Source organism: Haemaphysalis longicornis, unplaced genomic scaffold (genome assembly GCF_048455015.1).
Source record: "Haemaphysalis longicornis isolate Haplotype H1 unplaced genomic scaffold, Haemaphysalis longicornis Haplotype H1 scaffold_2, whole genome shotgun sequence".
In the NCBI taxonomy this organism is placed as follows: domain Eukaryota; kingdom Metazoa; phylum Arthropoda; class Arachnida; order Ixodida; family Ixodidae; genus Haemaphysalis; species Haemaphysalis longicornis.
Window position 1 is genome coordinate 53,537,380 of NW_027526295.1, and position 26,226 is coordinate 53,563,605.

The 26,226-nt window shown below is 47.4% G+C and overlaps 1 protein-coding gene across 1 annotated transcript in view; it reads right to left on the minus strand.

The window, feature by feature from the left end:
* Window positions 1-23,874, minus strand: part of LOC144167973 (sodium/nucleoside cotransporter 1-like) — a 70,031-nt gene extending 46,157 nt beyond the window's left edge. Inside the window, exons 1-6 of the mRNA XM_077697082.1 lie at window positions 23,646-23,874; window positions 22,154-22,612; window positions 15,726-16,044; window positions 14,678-14,779; window positions 11,995-12,252; window positions 878-983 (exon numbers count right to left, since the gene is read on the minus strand). Coding sequence (XP_077553208.1) covers window positions 878-983; window positions 11,995-12,252; window positions 14,678-14,779; window positions 15,726-16,044; window positions 22,154-22,612; window positions 23,646-23,874 — 1,473 coding nt within the window. The remainder of the gene's footprint in view (window positions 1-877; window positions 984-11,994; window positions 12,253-14,677; window positions 14,780-15,725; window positions 16,045-22,153; window positions 22,613-23,645) is intronic.
* Between the last annotated feature and the right edge of the window lie 2,352 nt (window positions 23,875-26,226).

Here is a 26,226-nt window from a genome sequence, read left to right on the forward strand (position 1 = left end):
CGCGGGCTCGCACATCTGCAGCCTTATCCATCGGGCGACTCCGAGCGCGCGCCAACAGCGAACGGATTTTATTACAACGCTCCCCGCCATCTAGTAAACAATCCAAGAACTAAACTAGAGGTAGCCACGCCATCTAGTAAACAATCCAAGCGCATCTTTTCATTATATACAAGTACCGCCATCTAGTAAACAATCCAAGAACTAAACTAGAGGTAGCCACGCCATCTAGTAAACAATCCAAGAACTAAACTAGAGGTGGCTACATACATACGTCGAGGATGGACAGACCCACGCCTTAAGGAGCTTCGCCCCTAAAAAAAACAAACGCGGAATGCGAAGATCTGTAACTGCGTCGGCGAAGGAGGGGGTACCGGAACCTGATGGACAAAATAGCGGCAACGATTCATTCCGGTGCATCGCAGTGGCATTTCGGACGCAGCGCCCACGCAGTTTCCCCCTTGGCGCACAGATACGGCTATTTTAAACTAGGACAAACGCTTACGACGTTTTCTGGCCACACCAGGAAGCGTCGTTCCCCTCCTTTCTTGTTCTCTCGCCGTGGTCAGAGCCCTTGTGTGCGCAGCAATTTAGCACGAACTTGTTCGCAATGACTATTTCCAAAGGCACAGGGGTGCTGAGGTTTCTCGTAATGTTTGGCCGTTTTCGGCTTTTGTGAGATCAGACAAAGTGCCTCGGCGGGCTCTTTGTGGCCCAATTTGCAATAATAAGAATTTTCTTAAAATTACAAAAATAAATCTTTTTTACAACAATGCAGGAGTCCTAATTTGGTTTGTGTAGATCGACAAAAGTGACTGAAACGTGAAAGATTTCTCGGGCTGGTTTTGCTGATAAAAAGACATCCCGTGGGCACACTTACAATGTAGGCGACGCCGACCGGAGCAGCTTCATCCAGGCCAACGATCTCCCCAGTGCTCAGGTAGCCCAGCGTGGATAAAGCCCCGTCTTGGGAAAAGCTCATCAACCTGCAAGCAAACAAGTCCTTGTCACTGTCACTTATTCACTTAGAGCATTTCTGGAAGAGGCTGCTCTACGCGAAAAAGGATATCTGGAATAGCCGAGAGAATCGGAAAGCGGGGTGAGCTTCGACGACTAAGGCGTATAAAAAGTGGACGAAGAAGTTAAAGGTAAGAAGTAGCAGCACCTCTGCGGAAAAATGGCCTCCTGGGTTCCTTCTCTTCGCCCCTCCAGTTTTATCATTTGGTGGCAAAATCCTGTGTGGAAACTTCTGGAATCTATACAGAGAAATGGTAGGGTGTCATGTCTCCTCTATTCCCCCACTTCGGTCCGCGAGGGGGAAGGAATCGTCTTAAACGTACGGTTCCGAATGTCACGTGCGAAGATCGATAAAGAACTGCGCAAAGATGGTGCGCCTCCATATCAAACTTTCCATTCCAATACCCTGCATGAGGAGACTGCTAACTAAAGCAAGCATTTATGCTCTACGACGAAGACGAAAGCATGAAACTCCTCGGTTTGCACGATCGGCTCTTTACTACTGACGCTGAGCTCCTTAAGTGCTACGGTGAGTTTTTACCACGTGTTACTGTGGATGGTTCAGAGTTTGAAGCTCTAGTCTAGCACAACTACCTGACCATCGAAGTGCTGTCCTAGCTTCGTTTAAGATGGTCTCGCTAGAACCACTCTGGTAAAGCATCCTGGAGCGCCGGTTGCCAGAATCATCCCGGTCATTCAAGAAAGCATGCAAACGACCAGTGAACCTCGGCTGCTTCCCTTCCAGGCGGCGCCAACAACGCTTAGTATCGGTGCAGGACTTGGAAAGGAGCTGTCCAAGAAGTTGTGCGAGCTTCATCCACACATGTTGGCCGCAGAGGAATGTTCGGCCAAGAAGGCAGCACTGAACTCGGGGAAGCTTGCCTACCACAACGGCGTTTCGAGGGAAATGGACGTGACGGATCAGCGGGCCTACGAACAGGGACGTCTGGTCACAACATTTTATGCAGTTGATTGGAGGCAGCTTCCCGAGCGAGGATGCGCAAAAAAACCGATGTGGTGGACATTCGCCTTCATCTTCTCTGCAGGAGGATGTAGAAAAAGAGGTTGTGAGGTTGTGGGAATAGGGCGTGCGTATTCCCGGTTAAGAGGGGGGGGGGGTACGGACTAGGAGGAGAATATATAAAGGTGGCATGAATAACAATTCATACAAATAGTAGCAGCTTTGCAGAACAGTGGCCTCCTGCCATTCTTCCCTTCGCCATACCGGGTTTAGTGTACGGAATATACTGCGAAAGCAACATACTAAATTCCGTATAAACGTACAACGCACCACAGGAGCCATGGGCTACTTACTCCCTTGGAATGTAACACCGTGATACTCACGGGGCAACTGCACAGTAGGTGGCGTGGTTTAGGCCTGGCGTTTGTTTCCGTCAAGGCCTTAAGGTTGTATAAGACATCGTTGTTGATATCGTGAGCACGTTCTGAGTATCGTGTACTATGCAGTGAGCGGCTCGTACATGAAGGGCACCATCCTGAGCTTCATCATCTCCTCATAACCATACTCATCAATATCCATCCCATTGCCTTTTTCGCGAATATCATCATCATCGCAGGCTGGTTCGGAATTCGTGGCGGCTACACCACTTCGAATTAAATTCTTGGTGTACCTGTCTCTCAAGGTCCTTCTGGAGTGGTGCACGTCGACATCGATCTCGTCCTGTACGCCTTCCAGTCGTCCCCCTGGAGCTTCGTTCCGGTCACCGTTTACTGTCACACGCCATGCAGCGTGAAGGCGGGAGCAACCCCACTGGCGCTGTTGCTGCGGCTCTGGCGTTTGCTGGCGGAAGCCGGGAGCGTGTCCCACCATTTTTCTCCTCACTTTGCGGCGAGGAAGTCGATCATTAGATCGACAAATGCGCCCGGGTCAGTGCAGTCAACCGATTGGACGATACGTCCAAGCTCCAAAACTTTATTTACCTTACGGAAGTGTTAAAAACTAGTTTTTACAGCAATGAAGCTGGCTTTGCTGACTGGGACAGCTTTGCCCAGCAACTTCGTAAGATTTTCGGCAATCCAACCATTCGTTAAGACGTGGCCAAAAAGGAAGCTGTCTGCATGCGTTCAACGCCCGGAAGGGATGATTGGCCCATACATGGAGGAAATACGTGTCCTGTATCGTCGCGTTGATGAAAGCATGCCAGAGGCCGACAAGATATGCCACCTCTAAAGGGCATCTCTTGATTTACATTTAACGCACTTGCAGTTCAAAATCCTACAAGGTTCAGCGCTGGGTGAGCAACTGGTCAGCGCCTGGAGGAACTGCAGTTAATTTGCTTGCCTCAGGACGTTCGGGCTTGTCAGCCACATGGGGACTTGGAGTTAAAGGCTCTTATGCGCGAAATCGACAAAGAGCTGCAGCTCCATGACCCACCTATCCTTACACGTGGTCAGTTTCGGATGGATCGACCTGAGTGGCACGACCTTTTAAATGAGGTATTGGCAGCCATGGCAACGAGGTGCTACTGTGGATGGTCACGCGCAGACCTGGGCTGCGGGAAAAATTCCGTTATCACTTCACAGGCCCGTGTACCGCCTTGGAATAAACTTCAACCGTAAACTACCGCGTCGCTTCCTGCAGTGCTCCTGTGGATCGTCGGTACCATGGCAGAAAAGTACTGATTGATTTATTGTAGGGTTTAACTCGCCGACGGAACGCAGGTGATGAGGCGTGCGGTAGTGGAGGGCTACAGAACAATTTTGGCCACCTGGGGATCTTTAACGCGCACTGAAATCTGGTACACGCGGGCGTTTTAGCTTTTCGCCTCCATCAGAAAAGCGCGAGCTGAACCGGTAGCCGCGCAGGGTAGTAGCGAGCCGATTGGGCCGACAGATCGCGATGCCAAAGCTGTACGCATAGCCGCTCCACATTGAAGCGGTCTGATAGCTCTGGCAGATCGCGCAGAGCGAGCGGAGCCCGTAGTCGCTCAGAGTAGAAGCGAGCAGTTTGTGTTAGCCGATCGTGAAGCGTGAACTAAATCCGTAGCCGTGCAAACAAGTAGCGAGTCGACTGCATCGACAGATCGCGAAGCGCGAGCAAGCTCTTTAGACGCGCACATAAGTAGCGAGTCGACTGCGTCGGCCGATCGCGAAGCGCGACCTAAGTCCGTAGGCGCGCATAGAAGTCGCTAGTCGACTGCGTCGGCGGATCGCAGAGCGCCAGCCGGACCAGTAGCCGCGCAGGTTAGCAGCGAGCTGCTTGTGTCGGTAGATCGCAATGTGCGAAACGTAGTCACGAAATCGGTCAACCGGCATGTCAAGTGTACGCACCTCTATAAAAGCCCAGTTTTGCTCGCCTCGTGGGAAACTTCTCAGCAGTTTACCAACGCTGAGAAGGAGACGCTTTTCGTAAAACAGAACACGCGTTTGACGCGAAGCTCTCTCCACGATAATGTAGAAGGCTCAGCAGCTTCACGCAGGGGTGCGCCGAAGCCGAAGTCCAGTGAAGCCGTAGATCTTGGGGCGCTGATGAAGCCACCGAGATCACAACCCATTGGTAAGGGCATTGGCCAGGCTTTGGAGATTGCGGAAGTTAGGTATGACTCATGTCACCAAGCGGGGCTATTCCCTGGTCCGCTGTTTTCCGCAGAGAAACGCTGGGAAGATGATGACGCTCGCCATCTGTACGGCATAGAATGTTCCTTGCGAGTAGTGGCTCAGAAAACGAAACTAGTCTTAGAAAACGAAACTAGTCTATGCTAGCTTGGAAGCATTTGTAGGCCTGGGTAGGCAGAGAACCAAAGGCGGCGACACGCCACAAATGTTCGATTGTAAGTCGCCTGGGATCGGTGCATTGCCTCTCGAATGCGTCGCGATACCCAAGAGAAGAAAAAGGCGGCCGAGACACAGTCAGCATAGAAAGCCAAAAAACGAAGGCATACACTCCCACTATGCAACATTCAGGTCTAGGTTTACCAAACGCCGCACAGCAAAACGAAACTGAGACGTCTGATGGAAACAAAGAGGGCGCTCCCTAGCCGTGAAAAAGGCCGAGGGGCAGTCCACCAGCAAGGGCAGAAGGGAGTGACTACGTTTCGCAGGAATTCTCGGAGAGCTGTGGGGAAGGCATTTCGGGGAGAGAGTATTCCCCGCCGACGCGTTCGTCAGGGTCGGCGTCCCATTCTCTGGGTTCCCTTCATTTAAATACTCTACGCAGGCGTTGCGCGCATTTTCCCTTTCAGTGTCAAAGACGTCCCTCAGACAAAGGATGGTGTACCTTGCAACAGATAAGCAGAGCAGGTTAGCCTGAGTGGCAGCAGCGTTTCCGCAAAGTGCACCCGGCAGGATTTGTTTTGAGAGAGCTTAGGTTGTTCAGACGAATCCTCGTGCGCCTGTATAATTGCGTACTCATTCTGTTTCCTTAGTTAAGAGTTTACCCTGTTTTAGTAAGATGGAGAGAAGTGAAGCGTCGATTTGTGTTGGTTAATGGTTGTTAAGTCCTGGCTCCTCATTTAGTAATGAAAGCCGCCGGTGGCTCATGTATCGGCGTCGCCTCCTCTTGTAGCCGTCATGCCCCGTTCTTCCCATGCAACCGCAGGGACGCGAAGTTGGGGGCCGCTGATTGCATGCTTTGTGCTCCTTCCTTTTGTGCAGTAAAAGACGGGGGGGGGGGGGGTTAGCCCGAGTACCTCTGTTGGTATGCGGTAGTTCGGTGACGAGCTGACGGGAAACGAAAGGATGCCGCGCGGCGTTGACGTTGAGGATGTGCGAAGCCGGCGTATGTGCTGTTTGTTCATGGGTCAGTTGCCTCGAAAATGGGGGCCTGCGCTTAGAGCAGCTCTTCCCGCAGGTCAGACGGCGGGCAGCGGCGTCCCTTAGTCTGGGAGGGAATTAGCCACGACTGCCTCATTGTGCCGGCGCGTGCGCGCGGACAAGTGAGAGGCGGCAAGGCGAGGACACTGAGGTGTTAGCCACGCGAGGACCGCTCTAAGCGTTCGGCTTTGGTTTTTAGCAGGAGCCGCCCGATTAACGTAACGGTTCGACCACTCCGCGCGGTCAGGGACTTTAGGTGGCAGATGCCGTGTATTTGCCTGTCGGTTGCAATAACGTGGGCGGGAAACGTACTGAGTGCATGAGAGAGAGCGTTGGGTCACGTGACCGCAGGTGGGGACAGGTGTAGGATTGGTTGGTTCTTATGGCCAATCAATGGTTGATAATAATTATTTTGAAAGGGGTTTTCGCTCTTTTTTGAACGCCCCCTTTGGAGGCGTGGGTTTTTTCGAGGTCGGTCGACAGGGATCGAGTTCAGTATAGACCTTGGGCGAACCGGATGCTGCAGGCAGAGTGACAATGTAACCGTCATTCTGTCGCGATGTAAATACTTATAGTTATTTAAATAGTGTAAATAAACTTAATATTCAGCAAGAAAAGCAGTCCTCATCCCTCACCTGTTTCAAGCATCGGGCGTCGGTCATCGTAGCGAGTCGAGATTGCCCTCTCGGCTCGAGCTTCTTCAAGAACCTCATTATTTCGTCTTCATCAGTCGCCAAGAAGATGGACAGGCGGAATCTAATTGCAGTGTCAATAAGTGTGATTTAACACCGCGTGAAGTAAGCGTAAATTTTGTGAGTTCGATTGGAGAAGTGGTTCATGGGCGTTATCTAACACTGCGTGGTTTGATGTCTTGTTAGGCGTTACAGAAGTAGGAGTTGTTCGGGATGGGACACAGCGTTAGGTAAGCTTAAATTTTGTGCTGTTCGTTGGAGAAGTGGTTAATGGTCGTAATTTAACACCGCGTAAGGTCGGCGGAATCTGCGTGTGTTTATTTCGTCTCAGTCTGATGGAGTATAGGAGGTAGTTGTACATGAATACTGAAAGTGGGTGCATTTAGTACTGCGTGTTTACGTTAAGTTCGCATTTTGAGGCATTTGTGTGTGCCAGCTTGGTTGTCTTGCGTAAAGGTAACCTAATACAATTTTGTAGTGGAGTGTGCTACAGATTGTTGATTAGCGTAGCCGAGCTCTGTGAGCTAGCGATCTGTAGGTTATCTTTCAGATAACTTGTCAAGTATCTGGGGTTTTCAATGTCGCCACTGGTTTCATTTTCAATGTCGCCACTGGTTTCAAGTGTACGTATGAAATGTTTGTTCATCAAGGAGCCGTATTAAAGGTCATAATTTGTTTTGTTGTACTGTCATATCGATCCCGCTGACGTAGACTTTGTGCTGTACACGGTGGCGAAAGGCGTGCGTTGCCTCGGTCACTTCGTAAGGGCAGTTCTAGCTGAGTAGCTTTGACAAATGGTCATAGGCAAAAAACGGAATGCCTTTCGAGTTCCTTTTGGCCTCGTTCATTTGCTTCATCTGCCCCATAGAGTTCCTGTATCACATTCATGATTCTTTTGCTCTGCTGTTGTTGTTTTAACTACACCAGGAATGGAGGCCTGATTTTGAACTTCTTCCATGGAATGCGTGCTTCGAATCGTTTTAAAAGGGTGTAATATTTTAGCAGTTGGATTATTTTTTGTTATCAAGGTCTGGTAGACGGAGGGGTGTTCAGAGGGCCCTTTCCGCACTGAGCGTGGTTCGGCAATGGTTCCCCTGCCGAGTTCGTCATTTCTGCAGGAGCATTTTGTTCGGGTCTTCTTTGGGTTCATTGGGGCGGCCAGAGAAAGGAAGCAGCCTACGGGGAACACCGCCTCAAGGCATAGATGCAGCTGCTAACTACCCGCATCATTCCAGCCGAGCCGCGATGAGCTGCTCGTCCTCCTGCAGTATTATCTGGCAGCGGGGGTGCTGTTGTGAAACCGGTATTCGGTATTTCTCGGATCGAGCACCAAAGCCTGCCGTCGGCCGGGGTCCTTCCCTCATTGGCATTCGACGACCCGGTGTGCCGACGATGCCGTCGCGGCTAATGATGCTGCCACTGGACATTACCCTTTTTAACGAACTCGCGGCCCATCAAGCATCAACCGGTTAGCGGCGGTGCTGAAAATAGCATCCATTCGCGCCTCGCACGGCAATTTTCGGCGGCGTGCCTCGCATCATTGCCAGGCCCTTTCCCAGCGAAACTTCCTAACTCTACGAGCCAACGGTTCTTTCGTGGCGTGCGCGACAACAAAGTCGTAACGCGTTGAAGGCGGCTGCGGAGGAGGGGGTCGGCGGAGAGTTTCACTCAGAGAGCACACTAGATATGGCGCCGCGAATTTACACAGCGTTCCCCGCGCGGGAGTGCCTGCTGACCGGAGGCGGCATCGGCGCTACGACGTTGTCGTCTGCTTCAGCGGTGGTTGTTTTGGGCCTGTTTTGGTGCAGCTTCGAATTCACTGCGGGTGCCTTCGCACGGCTTGATTAAATTGTTCGACGCCACCTCCAGGGTAACCCCCACCAGACAGAATTAAGTGGTCGTACGGCCAACATACGTTAAGGATTCGTTTGCAGGTTGGGAAAACAAAATGTACAGACCCTATACAGACATCTGGCCGCTAGGGAAACGCTACGTTTTGCGCACTGCTTGCCACGAAAAGAACTCCGCTGAATAAAGTGGTGATTAAGAATTCGGTTGGGCTTTAAGACATATTACAAAATGCGAATGTAGCAACATCTTCTGATAAATAGGAAATATAAAACTTCTCTGAGCTTTCTTGCAATTCTCAAACTTACAAAACTAATTAGTTTTGGGAATCACTAATGGGAATCACTAAGCTCATATGCCGAATTGTTTCGGTGTCTGCGCTTGTGTCACGCGGTGGTGTAGCCCCAAGCCAGCACATCAGGATGGCTAGGTTCCGCTCTCTCACCCTTCGAAAGACGCTCCTCTATGTTTTCTCTCCCGACTCACGGCCGGGCTACAGTGGCGGCGTCCGCTGCCGACGCTGCTGCTGCGTTTGGGACGCTGCCTTCGCGAATTCCACGTAACTCTGGCTGAATCTCTGGTTTCACGTTTTGTAGAGGGACGTGTGTAAATTCAAGTGACATCGCATGGGCAATTGTTGTGGATGTCATTTAAAGCTTTTTTTTTGCAACCACCTTCACAGCGAAAATTGAAGCAAATTTTTTTTGGTGTGTCTGACGACGCTGGAGAAGTCTTCAACGAGCCACTCGATGGTTATTACGAGAGAGGAACGCAAGAAGTCTTCCCGGCGCTTGAACATCGAGAGGACAAAGGGGGCGCGGCTCCTACCTCAAGAGGATTGCCTCAGCGGCGGCAAGCTAACGGTCTCCTGCGCAAAAGAGAAGCATGTCTGTCAGTGTTTGTGTGTGTGCTTGTGTGGACGTAATTCTCAGCGCCATAAATTTCGTGATTGGTGCATCGCGACATTAGCTGAGAGAAAGGGTGAAAGGGGACCGACCCAACGTGCCTATTTAATCTCTAGCGCGCAGTGGCGCACTGTCTGTTCTCTGACATCGAGTGTAAATACTGGTACATAAAGTTTTCTTCTCCTTCAACTTCGTCATCATGACTGCCCCGGCCAGACACCAATTCCGGTCCACTTCGACCACGCTACGCCGGTTTGTAATACCCCCTAGATTCAGTGTGTTCGGCTGTTTCTCCGCACCTGTTCCACTCACGTGCCATAAAGTTCAGGTGACACGGGGAAGGTAAAATTCCTCCACTTGTACGTTTCCAAAACACAGTTTTGTGAATGTCGTGGTTAGAGTGCACTGTACCCTTAAAAAGCTTCCAATTCCGGCCCAATCCAACAAGTGGGCAAGTGATACGGAGAAAGGGAGAACAACGACAACATGTTTTGTTCTACCTCCCGTGACGTGCTGGATAGCCCAATCGGTAGAGCAGCGATATAGTACTCTGGACAGCCTAGTTAAAACCCAATCGGATCACACCCGTGTTTTGATTTATTTACTGTTTACAACAGCGACCACTTATTGGTCGTACAACTAGGGCACTTTTTCGCAGATTGGGAAACTTAATAGAATTTAAGCCTCTGTAGCAACCATTCCTTTCGAACGCGGAAATTTGACAACGCTATCGACTAACGGGATAACTAAACCATCCAGCCTCCAATGGGGCCATGTAAGAAGGCATAGTATTCACGATGCTTCAACAACAATAACAACACACACACATATTCACACACACGCATACATACACACGCACACATACACACAGCCAACATGCCTTCATGCCCTCCAACCCACTCTCTACTACCACTCTACGCTCACAGCGAAGTCCCACCCATTCCTTCGCACATTGTCTGAGAAAGCAAAAAACCCACGTCTTTTTCCATTTATAACCTCTTACGTTTCAAGAGCGAAAGAAAGCCGGAGACCGCCGGCCGGACCAGCAGGATTTTGTAATGAAGAGCCCGACCACGTACATCCCTGCTTCATTAAAAGTTTTATCTTTCTCTCGAAACAGATCCTCCTCATAGTGGGCTCGCATGTGACGCGGCCCCTTGAGAAACTGCCAGTGGTGCCTTTATCAAGAAACCCGCAGGGGTGTACTCCTGCTTTTCAGATAAAGGGGGAGAAAAAGCTCGCCGCTCGGTGAGTAATGGGAATACAACGGGTGGCCGGTTGACCGAGGCCAAGAAAGAAGAGACAAACGGCAGTTACTGCAGAACGGCAGTGCAGTTGCAAGTTCTAGAAATAACCATGGAAGCTTACAAACTGGAAGTATCAGATTGGCTTGGCCATTCATTTCGGAATTTATCATGGATACCGCGTGGCCAAGGCTCCCAAGAACTTCAAACGAGGGCTTTGTTTTTTTAAAACGAACCTGCCTTTCCCCCTTCCCCTAGATTCTGAGCGGCTGCTGCTGTTGCTGATTCATGGGCTGGTGTGCCCCAGGGTTTCATCTCATAGCAGATAACGGTGCCCGGTATCCGATTGAAGCTCCCGCGCGGCACAGGAATAGGCTTGCGGGAATTCACCAGACGAAGTTACGTGAGGTATCGCTGGCCTTATCGGTATACGCTCAAGGTGCGGTGCGAAAACGATTTGCGGGAGAGTTGCGCTGGAACGAGGACCGATTCCGGCGTGCGTTACGTCCTCATTGCTTCGGGCGATGAGAACGTTATGTCCTCTTATGGCCTCACCACACCGATGTCCTCTTTGCAGGGACAAGCTGAGCGTTTCTTGTCACTTCTTACAGTTATCGACGCACTCGCCACGCTTAACCGTTGTAAAATTGGGCCCCTAAGACAAACGCAATGAATTAAAGGTTTACCCCGACTGGTTTCTTTCATTTCAAACTAGACATGACACGATGAAAGTTTTGCGTTATGTTGATTCCGCGTTATGCCTGGGATGTGTAAGTTCAGTTTTATCTAAGTTACGCTGACGTGGTCAAAATGAGCTTCTAATGCGCAATTTTATTATCAGTCCCCTGATGAATGTTTGGGCGTTTGTTCTGTCGAGGTCGTTGGGTCGGTCCATCGGTCGGCCTCGGGATAATTTGTCTGGCTATGCGCCTTTCGTGTAAACTAGAGCATGCTGGTTTCAAATATTTCCTAGTTTCAGCGGAGGCTAGCAGTAAGTACTCCAAATGAACACACCTGGCGTCACAGGGATGCTTTGTCAGGCGACAATTTTCACGCGACAATGTTGAACGATGTCCACTCTTTTGTAAGAAATATTACCCTTTATGTGTAATTGTCAGCGTATTAAAGTTGGTTGTTGACTTTCTATTGCTCCTACACTGTGTCCTTTCAAAGCATTTTTCCCAATTATTATTGAACGCACTAGTCTTGGAGTTGTCTTTAGGACAACAGTTCGCCAGCCCTTTCCCAGGTCCACTATTCAAGGGGGCATAGATAGAATCTTTGTAATCGTTTTAGTACTGCAACTTCTACTACAATTCTGTCTATTATGCTAACCTTAAGCCCTCCAGGTGTTCTTCCGTCAAGGTAAAGTTTTGGTCTCTTGATGCGCACGTGAATGTACACACACCAAGTGATGCACTGCATTGGGCTCTAGAAAAGCTATAAGAAGGGCTCAACAATAACCCACCGCTCTCAAAAGGGCAGCGCCGTCAGTGAATGTTCAAAAGGCGGGCTTGCCTGGCGATTAGGGGCTTGGTACAGGCAAGCAGCTCGTGTCCCGCACCCAGGTGGACAAACAGGAGCGCCAACAAGTAGTGGGCGAGGAGGGCGGACATCGGAATCGTCCAGCGGATGCTCTTCGGGTATCTAGAGTAGGCGCAGCAGCCGGCCAACAGAACTAGCTGTCCTGCTGCACAGATGGGACCCTCCATGGCGGCGCTACTGTTCAGCGTCGCCCTGGCCAGTAGCGCCGCGAAGCACGCCGTCCACAGCACCCTGCGGCACGAACGCGCACCAGCGAAGAGGAGAAAACAACTTTATTTTACTGAACAGCTGGTAGGTGGGCGCGGCCCTTAGTCCCGGACTCCGTTGGTTCTTCCAGCCGTCTTTGCCCGTTTGGTCAACCATAGCTGTCTATATCGGGTCAGAGCCAATGCCTTCTACAGTTTCTTTTTCTGTAACGCATGTACCGCATGAATCCGCATTCCACCAATTTCCTCACTCTTTTTAGAAGCCATTGGCATAACTAAACCACTTTTGCAATTACTGTAAAACTGTTATAGGACAGATTACTTCAGTTTATGGAGTTTTGTCTAACGCTGCTAATACAAACTGGTGTTCCTCAAGGCTCAACACTAAAATCACTATTATTCATAATTTACATAAATGATTTACCTAATTGCCTTTTTGATTCAGAATGGCTTTTTTATGCTGACGACACTACTATTTTTAATTCGGGGAAATGTATGAAGACTTTACTGAGAAAATTAAACACTGACCTCAATAGTGTAGTTATTGGTGTCATAGCAACCTGCCACAAATCAATCCATAGAAAACAAAATTTATTTTATTTAACTCCAATCAACGAAACACAACTTTGGTTCCGACCTTTTACAGTGAACAGCACCCCGTAACAACAATCAACAGCCCAAAATTTGTTGGTGTTGAGTTACTATTACTTGAAGTATGCTTTTCTTGCTGCTCGCATTAAAAAGAACAGGCTATATCTCATATGCGTAATGAGCAAGCCCGGCCATATTTCCGTCGTCAGACACTCACCAGGCTTTACCATTCCTTTGTTCACTCTCATATTACTTATTGTATCAGTTCTTGGGGCAGCAAATACAAAAGTCATATCGCGTCGGTACAAACAATCCAGAATCAAGTGCTTACATTCATAACATCCAGTACCTACCTTGCTCAGGCCAAGCCTCTACTGCAACATAACCGCAATTTGACCGTTGGGAATCCCCTCAGGTATAGTCTTTGTATCTTCCTTTATCGAGCTATTAATAACTTACTTCGCGTGGTCATTTTTTCCGCCCCATCCCTTTCCAACGACAACCTCACGATATTTTCGGGCAATGGTAATTTATTTGTGCCTAAATTTCGAGCTAATTACGGTAAGCAAACAGCGCATTTCATTGAATTTACCATTTGGAAAGCAATTTCGAAGAAAATTGAGGAATTAAAAACCCTGCATTCTCTCAAAAGTGCATTGAAATCCCATCTCCTCAAACAGAATTCACAACCGTTTGTCAATACGCTCTGCTCTCTGGTAATTTTTATTTCGAAATTATTATTACTATTCTTTAAGTGCTTGTTCTTTCTCTGTTTTTTATTTAGTAGTAATTGATACTTGTTGTTTCATTGTTCATTTTTGTAAATATTTGTACTTGAGTGCTTTTCTTATATATATATTTATGTTCACTTGCATTGTCTGCAACGTAGCATGCGCAATATTGCTAATAAAAATGTAATTCTCAATATATTCGTGCTACAAATAGCCTTTTCCTTAAATATACTGTTTGCTGCACTTCGTAAAATCGCGAACATTCATTTTCTAGGAGGTCCGTTGCAGTCTGACTTTGGGACCTCCTTCTGTATATGATAATGATGTACTCAACCGTCTGTTTACAATAAAATACTTTTACTTGACTTGAGAGCTGGTTAGCTTACTATCGCACTGCTCGTACATAGAACTGGGAATTGTATTCAAGTCTGGGTTGGTCTGGCGCTCCCAGACCATGTGATATAGAGCAGCACGTTGGCCGCAGTAATTGCACAGGGGGGTATTGAGTATGGGGTGGGTGGCGTGTAGTCTCATAGGGTCTGGGAACGTGTTCGTATCGTAGTCGACCAGGGGTCACTTGAATTCAAAAGCGGATCAGCTCCTGGTGGGTAGGTGCGTCTGAATAGCCTGTAGTGTTGAGTTATGTCGCCTAAAGTAGTGAGAGGGTGATCTTCCCGGTCGTCATTCTCCAGCGGTGACCTGTTTCCAAAGACCTCGGGCGAATGCATGGGCTGCTTGATTGCCGCTATTGATGGTTTTTTTGGTGGGATTCTGGCCTAGAACCGGCATTGCTTTTTTAGAAATTCTTCTTGTCATGTGCGTACGACACACCGCTTGAGAGTCGGGGATGATGGTACTGGCTCAAGTCTGTGCAAACCAGCAAGAGAGGATGGAGGCTGGTCTGGTTGAAATTTTGGTAACTGCACTCTTTTGCCATAAATATACCCAAATGTACCCAACCTACCGAAAACAAGAATATTGTTACCACTATGAAATATACATCATTCCCTTCCTTCCATAGTGAAACCGAGACGTCTTTTGCTTGTTTGCTGTTTACAGTTTTGGAAGTTTTTTTATCTGTCTTTTTCAATGACAATTTTCCCACAAACTGGCCGAATTTTGTCAAACCTTCGGTGGGCCGTGGTTGGTCCCATATCGGCCACAAATGTGAGCAATTGAATGAGGCAGCCCGCCAGCTCACTGAAGGCTGGAACGGGCAGCGTGCTCGCTCTGCATGCCAAGGCTTGCAGGTGTAGGCCACAGTTTCAAGAGTGCAGTATTAGAAAAGGTTACGAACACCGGTGCACAAGGAAAACTTTTAAAGCGTTCGTCACTCACAATACTGGATGCCAGTTTCTTAGCACTCCGTCACTGGGACATTTCAAAAACGAATGCCTTGCAAGCAAGGGAGGTTTCTTCGTGAATATGTAGAACCCATATGCCTTTACTAGTTTGTTTCTCTTCTGTTTCTTCTATATCTCAGAAAGGATAGCTTCTTAGACAATTTGACTATATTTTTGACAGGTTCTAAAGAAATTAGAAGTCAGTGATAGCATTCGTGCATGGCTTCTTTTCTCTGTCCTGTTTCTTGCACTGTTCTGTTCAGTTTTCTGTTCTCCCTTGTACTAACTCGCTGCGGTGCTCGCTGCTGCTTGCTAACTTGCCGAGCACCGACTAAGAGCCCGGCAAAATATTCTGGAGTGCAATCAGCATTAAGTACCTTTCTCCTCTCGTGGCTTGTCCGCTTGCCAAAAAAGTGCATATATTGGAATGCTTGACCGGCCTGGATCGAAATTTAAAATATTCAACGCTCTTACACCGGCAGACTCGTAAGAGCGACTCAACAATATAGGAAAAGTAGTCGGCATATTCTGTTGGAAGTAGTTGTAAAAAGTAGTTATTGTGAGTAGGTTTAAAACAAGACTGTCGCGATGGTTCAGTGGCTAAGCTATTGTGCTAGATAACACAGGTCGACCATTCTATTCGCGGAAATGACGTTTTTTTTTTGTGAACGTGCGAACACGCGCGTGAATGTGATTTGGTCCCGCGTTGAATACCCAACGGTATTTGTAAATCAGTGAACCTTCACTTAGGGCCGCATCGTAAGCCCAGGTTGCATCTTCAGCCCACGAGACACCAAAATGAGAAGACAGCTTGTTAGAGGAGAGGATCTCACGGCTTGATGCACGAGCATCCTTTTATGGCGCCTCCGGTGAGCTTGGCGGCCGCGGCGAGTGTGTCCACGAGGGGTTCCCAGAGGCCCGTTTTCCGCAGCACGAGGAGAGCCGTGTACGAGTGCGTGGCGACCAGCATGGCGACGAGCAGGCCGGTGTCCGGGCAGCGGTCACCGGCCAGCGACAGGGGCTCGTGCACCGCCCAGAAGCGCCACGCGAGCCAGCCGGTGTACACGTGAGCCGCAGCCAACGCCGCCCATCCGAGGGCGGAGAGCAGGCGCTGAACAGTGTCGCTGGACGGAGCCTCGGGACCGGCGGGGCCTGCGAAAGCGAACACTCCCGTACAGGTTGACTACAACAGGAGACATAGTGGGAGCAAAAGTAGTACTTGAAGTGCCCTGCAACACCTGTTAAATTCAAAACTTTGAGCGTTCGAAATGATGGTAGAGCGAGTTGAATAAGGGAACGTACTCCACTGAATATGTGGATATGAAATACCCGATAAAATGTAACTGCGCCACGCGTGCCAGAAAGCGTAGAAAGTTGTTCCAAATGTTTGTTTTTCTTGCCCAGAGACTCCCAGACTAGCCCCACTGCCATCACTGTCACCTCAACCGCTGTGCTTCGTCGTGCTGTCCTACTCGACCGCGGAAATTCAGTTCAGCATCAGAGCAGATTGAGCATTTGTTCACCACGCCTGCATATTGGCCTCTCAAGAGTTGCAGGAACCGTTTAAAAAAATTTGCAAATAAAAAAACAAGTGCTACTCACTGAGCATAGGCCAGCCTTTCGGGATTCCATCCTCCCCATTACAAAATAAATAAATATTTACATAAATAAATAAATAAATCCTTCTCGCCAATGCCTGCAGCAGTGAATGGCGTTACAAAATCCGATTGGTTGCTTTTTTGGTTCGCTTCCTTCCAGTTACAAAAATAAACGCATTCGATTACCACTTTTGGGCAAATCGCAACTAAAGCGAAGCAGAAAACAGATGTATGTCCTCCGGCAAGCAGACAACGATGTGCCGGTTGCTACTGTCGATAACTACAGCTTTCCAAGTTATTTTATGCAAGGAACGAGTTGAAGTGTTTGTCAGCCTTTTTTGCGCAACCCATCTATCTAAAGCAACGATCGTCGACTGAACAGAACGCAGCCCAAATAAACAGAAGTTTGGGTGGCTTCGTCAACGAGTGTTCTTTCTTATAGCAATTTTCGAGATTGGACTCGTTCAAGATACACGTTGAAGAATTAATCCGGCTACCGCGCCACTGCCTCCACACAGTCTGAACCCACTCTGAAATTGCCGGCGTGTAGCCGGAGTTTCCGTTTACCGCTGAAAACGGTAGAACATGTTTTAGCGCACCGTTTGCGGTTTGCGTATTCCGGCTGCCGTGGCACAGGTAGCGACATCTGATGAATTATACTCAAAGCAATTTACGCATAATTTTGTTGCTCAATCTATTTGCATTCGTTTAAAGTAGCTTGAATATTTCACTTTGCGGGTGAAGCATTCACACTTACTGTAGTTGTTTTGAGAATACTGTAGCAATCACCTGTAGAGCTTTAAAAAGAAAACGTGTTGGTGGCGCCATCTACTGAGTAGAGTTAGAATCAAGGTAAATAGAATTTGACCCCGCGCTAAGTATTTAGGCATGAAATGAGTAAAATCGTCGTCGCAATTACTCAATAACCTACAATACCTTGCCCAGGAATATTTTGGATGCCTAAAAGCACTTTGCGAGCTCAGAAACCTATCCGAACTATTTGAGGAGGGCAAAGGTTAGCACGAAAAGGGGCCGCCATTTTTTCGCCCATCTGAGAAAAATGGTCGTTGGTCGGTTTCCTGAGCATTATTTAACAAGAAACACGTAATAAACAGCATCAAGTAACGTTACTTTCATCGGCTGTATAGAGCATAAAGCGCCGAGCGCATTGCATTTGCTGTAATCAATACGCGACGGTACACTTCGTCTGCTCAGGACACTCGCTGGCGACAGTAGGCAGTTTTAGCATATCGGTACCGTGTTTGTGTTACCGCTTACCGTGTGAGTGCACAGCGCGAGAGTTACCGGGAACGGTAACTTACCGGTACAGGCTTCACCGTCACCAGCGGCTTCCCGTAACACGGTAAACGGTAACGCAAACACCGTAACGACATGCTAAAACTGCCTAGTAAAGCCTGTGCCGGTAAGTTACCGTTCACGGTAACTCTCCCGCATGCGCAGTCGACTCCCGCAAACACGGTAAACGGTAACGTAAACATCGTAACGTTATACTGAAACAAGGGAATAATGCAGATTTCGCGCAATTTCCACCTGTAATCGTTTTAACAGTGTAAATGAAGATAATTGGTCAAAAAAGTTTTGAAAAACTAAAAAATAGGAAAAATATCAAATAATTATAAAAACTGGGTAACCGTTTAACGCCCTGCATTTCCACAACAATTCAGATTTCGCGAAAAATCCAACGTAATCCTCAAAATAACGTAAATGGAGATAATAGGTCGGGTGAAATATTGAACAATCGGAAAATAGAAAAAATTACTGAAGATGGGAAAACGTGTAAGGCCCTGAATTTCCACAATATTGCAGATTTCGCGAAAGTTCTACCTGCAATCGTTATATTAGCGTAAATATAAACGACTCGTTAAACGAAATTTTGAAAAACTAAGAAATAAGTTAGAAAATAGCGAAAAATCGCAAAACGTATAACGCATGGGATTTCCACAATAATGGAGATTTCCAAAGAGTTTCACCTGTAATCGCTATAATAGCGTAAACGAAGATAATTGGTAGAATAAATTTTTGAAAATTAAAAAATAAGAAAAATATAAAAGAATTACGGAAAATGTCGAACCGTCTAATGCCCTGCATTTCCACAATAATGCAGATTTCGCGAATGTTCCAAATGTAACCATTGTAATTTCCTAAATGGAGATATTTGGACCAAATTTCGAAAATTTAAAATAAGACAAATATTAAAAATTTACAGAAAATGGCAAAACGTATAACGCATGTCAGTTATGCAATAATGCAGATTTCGGAAAAGTTTCACTTGTAATCGTTACAATGGCGTAAATAGACGTAATTGGTCCAACGAAATTTCAGAAAACTAAAAAATAAGAAAAAATATACAAAAATTACAGAAATGGGTGAACTATGTAACGCCCTTCAATTACACAATAGGGCAGTTTTCGGGAAAGTTACACCTGAAGTCGTTATATAGCGTAAATGGAGATAATCGGTTGAACAAAACTTTGAAGAATAATTAAGAAAATACATCTAAAACACATAGAAAATAGCAAATCGTATGACGACCTATATTTGCACAACACTGAAGATTTTGCAGAAGTTCCACCTATAATCGTTATAGTAGCATAAATGAGATAATTGGTAGAAAGACATTTTGAAGATGAAAAATTAGAAAAGCAAAAAATAACAGGAAATGGCGAACCGTGTAACGCCCTTCATTTCCAGAATAATGCCGGTTTCGCAAAAGTACAACTTCTAATCGTAGAATAAGAAGATAATTGGTAGAACAGGATTTAAAACAACAAACATTTGGCTGGAAAATCTCACACTCAAGACAAGAGGCATAAGAATGCTACGCATTAGTAGATAATTCTCTGAATTTGTGCAGACCTTTTGCTTTGTGGTGGAACGAGTGGGAGTCAATGGGAATTGATTGCACGTGGAAGTTTCGCTGATTTTCAGGCTTTCTTTCCTACGTAAGCCGTGTCCGCTTTTACGGGAAAGGCCTTAGGTGCCTCACGATACGTAAAACAATCGTTATTGCTGTTGTTCGGAAAGAAAAAAATCTCAGCTCCTGCGAACAGCGAGTGAAAAACATTTATTTTGGCATTTAAACCCATATGTACGCAATAGGCGCCCATCGCTTTACCGTTGCAATACAGCGGCCCGTTGCCAACGTTGGAAGAAAAAGTTGGCCGCGTATCTGCTCCTTTCTCCGCAAATGTTGACAAAAGATGATAGTCTTCGTCGACATTAGCCAAGTAAATGCCTCCCTTCACTTTCCCGCTCACCTCTGATGTTGTCCCACTTGCGTCGCGCTCCTCCCAAGGTAAACACGCTTAAGGTTAAACACGCTAAACACGCCAATTTAAATTTGCCGCGTTCAACTGCTCCAGGCCGGGTGCCTCGATTCAAGCCCTTACGTACGGCGGAGACGCGCGGGAATCGAGGCGCCCTGCTTCAACGTTTATAGAACCGTGTAGCCCTACTGCACGTGTGTTCCAAAGAAACGTGAAACCTATCCAGTGGGACGTTTCGTAACTGTAGCAGCTTGAATTCTTAAAATGGCGCCAGAAGCTATAGTGGCGCGGGGGACAGCAAGACACAGAATGAATTTTTTTCTGGAGTAAATGTAGTATTTAATTTCGCAAAAACCAAGCATCTATGAATTCTTTTAAATGCAGAGCATTTCAGTAACTCACGATGTCACCCGCGTTGACGTCTGTCGTAGTCCGCACCCCTCCCCCTACACTATATAAAAAAATACTATCCGGCGCCTGGTTTCAATCCCTCGACCCTGCGGGCGGAACGCAATGTACATGGTGCTCTACCCACTGCGCCACAAAGCTGACACAGAATGGGAGGCTACGAACGCGCCTTATATCCTTGACTCATTCACACTATATAAAAAAATACTATCCGGCGCCTGGTTCCGATCCCTCGACCCTCCGGGCGGAACGCAATGTACATGGTGCTCTACCCACTGCGCCACAAAGCCGACACAGAATGGGAGGCTACGAACGCGCCTTATATCCTTGACTCATACAAACTACGTCAAGAAGCTGCTGATACAACGCATTCACTACCACCAACTCCCCAAACACTAAACGTTAACGCAATACACCCACCCCCTATGCGACGCATTTACTCGAGTCCCCCTCGCGGGGAGATGGGCCCAATTTTTTATAAAAGAACACTGTAAATATGCCTGGTGTATTATTTTCTGTCCTATATGTGCGTAATGTCTTGTTCTTGTTAAACAATGTGGACAAGTAGGAACATATAAACCGGACTTAGACGTTAGACGTCGGTTCACATTTGCCGGGTGGCTGAATCGAGTCACAGACAGACGGACAGACATTCAGACAGACAGACAGACAGAAATGTTTCGGGTTATGTAGCCAAACAAAGGCTATCATCTTTAAAAGTTGGCCAGTGCACCCCGCGGGAAAGTGAGCGTGACGGCACGTGAGTACAAATGGTGTGTCATAGCCTGACAGCCCTCTCATTCCGAGAAGGCTGTGGCTGTGGTCACGACTTTTCCTCTTTTATGATTTCGCTGCAAATGGGCAGAAACGAAGTCGAGGAAAGACGCGCAAATAAGTCGTTAATATTTATTATCGGTCTTTTCCCTTCAAACACGCAAGCAGATTTTAATGCCTCGAGAAATGTTTCTTCTGTCTTCAAAGGTGTTTGTCAGAGTGCACAACGTGGTGATCTCCGTGAAGGTACTTTCATTTAAAGAGGTGTATAGTAGCGGAATGAGCTGCTTATTAAAAAAAAACTTAAATAGCGAACTTTTCAAGTCGAGAATTCAAAACGCAGATCATGTGCCGCGTTAGCTTCTATACTTTAGGCGGTAATACAATTTTTTTTGCTAACGCTGATGCTACGGGAATTTCGTACTAGTTTGTTTTTGAAGATTACTACACATTTATTGTCTGCTTCCTACACATCTCAGTTACGTGCAGTTCCAATTAGGCTGTTTATTGGACATTCAGTACATTGTACAGATTTACGGCCAAGTCATCTTTGAAAGGAATTGTTTTGAGTGCAGAATTTGATAATCTTGAAATGAGCCTCATAAGCAAGGAGAAGAAACACATTTGAAAAAGAACGCCTAAGAAACCTGGAACATCTGCAGTGTGCACTACTTTTACATCAAGGAACTAGACCACTACGGACGATGTCAAGCGGGAGGCAGCTTAGATGAAATGACTTCAGGACGAAATACGTATATACGCAAACATTTTTTCTCATTGGTACAGGCGCAGACCAATACTTGAACGATAAATAACCGCAATAACTTATCATGGGCCGTATTTAATTTTTGTGGTAAGTATGGTCCGGGGAATATTTTGAAACAACTACTGTGAGGATGGCCCCTCTTAAAGCGGCACCACTCGAACGCCTTGCTTTACTCCCGCCTTCACGGTCACTTCACGTTACATAGCCTAAATTTGACGTGACGAAAGAACCACAATGTAAGATGCACAGTGCCTAGTGTCACCAGCACCAGCAGCACCATCATCGCCATCATCGTAATCATCCTCACCACAGCCTTTCCCAAGGATCTCGCGACCTTTACCCTCGCGATAGTTTGTGGAAATGTGTCGTAAATCTCGCGCGCTTTACAGCGGCATTATGATTGGAAACGCAGGCACAGCTCTCCTCACCAGTCGGCTTGGGGATTCCCGGCGAGGGTGGTTGATCCGTGCTTTTGCTGCTGAATTCACTGGGCTGACGCGTCGAACTGGTGGCGTCTCTTTCATACCCGCCCCGCAACTGGTCCAGAAAACCAGGCAGCAAAGACAAGCCCAGGGGAGGCTTCGCAGCCACCTCGTGGGGCACGGAGCCACCCTTGTTTGGCTCGGCTACTTCTGCAGCTTGTGTGTCCTCAGCCTGGTGGGTGGACGTCGAAGGCGGCGCCTGAAATCCGCTCGCTTGCCGCAAATCGGGCTTGTCGGTACCAGGCGATGGGCGGTGGTACGGCTCCGAAGTGGTGGTGGCCCAACGCGACGCATGTTTACCCGGCGGGGAGGTGGCTTGCGCAGCGGTGCTGATGGTAGGATGGGTTGGCCCAGTATTCTGCACCGCCATGGCATCCCGCGTCTGTATGAATCCAAAACAGTTTTCTGTATTAAAGGGTGACGCACAATACAGACACGCCCGAAGGCTTACGTTAACTGCAAGGAAATGCCCGGCTTCAAGTGAAACTTAGCTCGATTTTGTACAAATGACGTACAAAGCGACATCAAATACGGCACACCCTTGAATTTCTTCAATACGACATACCCTTCTCGTCTGATATCTTTGTTTCACTCCACCACATTCGCACCGTTTATGACACCGCCTTGTTATTACCGATTACTGAGAAGTTCATGAGCATTCCATAACGTTATGTCGCTTAGTTAGCGTCGAAGTTAAATTCGCTTAGGTGTGTTTAAGACTGAAAACCGCAGCTATTCCCACAAACGTTTACTGCTAAGGCAGTATTATGGACTGAACTCATTGACTAAATATACAATCATCGTAGTGATCTATACAAAGAATGCAAGTTAGTATTACACAAAAATGCTTGGTTGCCGTCTTACTAATCGACGTATGTACAGTACGACGTAAACTTATAAGTGTGTATGTATGTAGGTGGACTGTACGACTTCAAAGCTACAAATAGGTTTGCCGGTAGCACATCTCCCTTAAGAAGTTGCAAACGAGTAGCACGATGTGTGCGGCGCTACGGACGTGATTGGTCAGTTACAATTTCCGCGATCAGCCATTGTGAGGTCAGACGCTGCGCCCCCGCCCCGCCATCCATACTGCTCTCTCGCGAAGGGGTAAAGTAGAAAAAAAGATGATGGAAACCAGTGGCAAAAAGCATATTTTCCGTCGGCACCGACACTAGTTACGTATTTTCTCCACACTGTATCAACTCATCAAAGTGCGCACTCTGCCTAGAGAAATTTACGACGGTAATAACCTCTCCTTCAAGAATGTTTCCCAATACAAACAGGACCAAGTCAGTTACGTAGCGACATACCAAAGGAACCAGCACGTGACCCCGCTCCGATCACAAAGAAAGGTGAAAAGAGGCTTCACGCAGACTTGCGCTCACCCGAGGAGCTGGCCTTTCAGCGGTTGCGCTGCGTGGTGAGCCACTGTGGTTACCGCTCGCCACTGTAGCGGGGGTGCCGCTAGGGGGGTCGGCCAGGGCGTCGCCAGTGACGGCACTGGGGACGACGTGAGCGGCGCTGGAAGTGGCCATCTTGGAAGAGGCTCGACGCGGCGACTTGGTGCGGTGCTTCTTACGAGGCTTCGCGTTCTTGTTGGCTGTGGCCAGCTGCGTGTCCTGGCGCCCCGCACGCCCCTTGCCCTTGCTCTTCCTTGCGGGTCCCATGGGTTGGCCACAGGGGTAATCACAGGCACGGCCGGCCTGTCGTCAACAAGGAGCTACTTTACACGTTCGTCGCGTGAATGTTTCGGGTATGACGGAGGTGATCCGCTAGTTGGCGGCTGTTGTCGGCGTTGTGAACCAAGCTAAAGATGAGGGAGTTCCACAGCAGAAAACGACGATGGCGCGAGTGGAAGCGCGTGTCTGCTGGCTCGTCTTCATCCCTTGATAACGTGCTTAGGCATCACTCGTTGGAGGAAAAGCAATTAAAAATTTTTGAATCACTTAAGTATGCTTAAATTAATCAAAGGCAGCAGATCGGCGCACTCACTTATAAACTTCTTTACTACTTCATCATATTTGCGTCTCTTTCTTTCCTTTCGTCTGTTTTTCTTTTGGCGCTAATTACTTCGACTGACTCCTTTTCGGCTACACCGTCGTTGCCTCACTTCACTTTCGTATCCTCGGCTAACTGAGAAAATTACGTCAGCAAACACATTGACACACGTCACAGCCTCCGTAGAATCAGGCATCTGCGCGCCTTGTGCACCCCTGTTGTTCCCACGTGTCATGGCGTTAAGGTGTGACGCCACACGCCCCATTCCATAAATGTCACGTTTCCATTCGAGAGTTTTCTGAATTTTGTGGAGGAGGGAAATTATTCCTTCAAGGCTCCTAATTCTTGGGCAATTATCCAAGTCACTATGTGTCACGAAGAAAGAAACAACGACAACCAGTTGTGATTCACCGCAGTGTGGATACGTGCCCAGACCTAACAATAGTCCCTAACTTGGATGGCCTCACCACCTGGCTTAATACTAAGGAAAATCTCGCAAGCGATCATGACATCATCTAAGTGAAGACATGCTCAGACAACTACAGAAGAAGGCCGAGAAAACAAAAGATGACTGATTGGAACGCTTTTCGCGAAAAGCTAGGGGCCCTCGGTAACATCGAAGAAATAGGCGCCTGGTCCGGCGACATCAAGGACGCCTTTAATAAAGCAATCAAAGAGTACGGACAGGAAAACGAATACGTTTGCGTTGACAGCTACCTGATCAGTCTGCAGGACAAGAAAAATAAACTGTTCAAACAAACAATGAAAGAAGAAAAGACACAATTAGAAGCCCATGCTTCGCACCAGAAACTTATACAAACGGGCCAGAGATCATGCCAGCAATCTTGCAAACCAAAACTGGAGCGATTTTTGCGAATCACTTAAAGACATCTTGAGCACCTCCAAAACATGGACTATTATTAAGGGCATGTTCAACCCCGAAACAAGAAGGAGAGACACGAGTCACAAACTCAACAAAGTGGCTCAGAAGTTCGAAGGTACTAACGACGAGTTGATTTTGGCTATTAAAGAACAATTTGAACTGTACCGAAACATCCCAGCGGTACGCAGGAACTATCAAGGTAGCCCCAGTGACTTACTTAATAGAGAAATCTCCAAGGAAGAGCTACAGCTGGCTATACTGACCAACAGTAAGAAGAGCGCACCCGGGGCAGATGGAATAACAAACAATATGCTAAGAAACTTGAACGATGCTCGGATGGAGGCCCTGGCCAACTACATAAACGATTTGTGGCTGAAAGATCGAATACCACATAAATGAAAACACTCAACGCTAACAATTATACCCAAGCCGGGGAAATCCCTTGAAATAAAAAATCTAAGACCAATCTCTCTCACCTCATGTGTCGGCAAAATCTACGAAAGAATAATTAGGACAAGACGGCAGAGGTACATAGAAGAACATCAACTTTTTCCGTACTGCATGATCGGTTTCAGGCAAGAACTGTCCACTCAGGGCGCCTTTCTACAGTTAAAACACGATATCACAGACAACGATAACGACCAAGAATAAATCATCCTCGCACTGGACCTCAAAGGTGCCTTCGACAATGTATCGCACGGTTCTATCCTGAAGGCCGCCGAGAAGACACAATGCGGGGAAAGAGCATACAATTACATTAAAAAGTTTCTCTCAGACCGAACAGCAACAATCGGCATAGGCAACACTCGATCCGACCCTTTTAATGCACGAAACAGAGACACGCCTCAGGGATCAATTATCTCGCCTCTTCTGTTCAACTCAACAATGATCAAAATTGCTAAGAAACTGGAAGAACGTGACGAAATTGGAAAAGTCATATATGTGGACGACAATACTATCTGGAAGAAAAGCGGAACTTTACAATCTAAAGTAAATCTGCCACAGGATGTTATCAACGACCGCCAAGATCTTATCATAAAAAATAGCTTGAAATTCGCCCCTGAAAAGTCTGAATTCATCAGGCTAAGATCGACGAGAAACAACATCTCTCTAGGGAGCATTGAACAAAGCCGCCGCT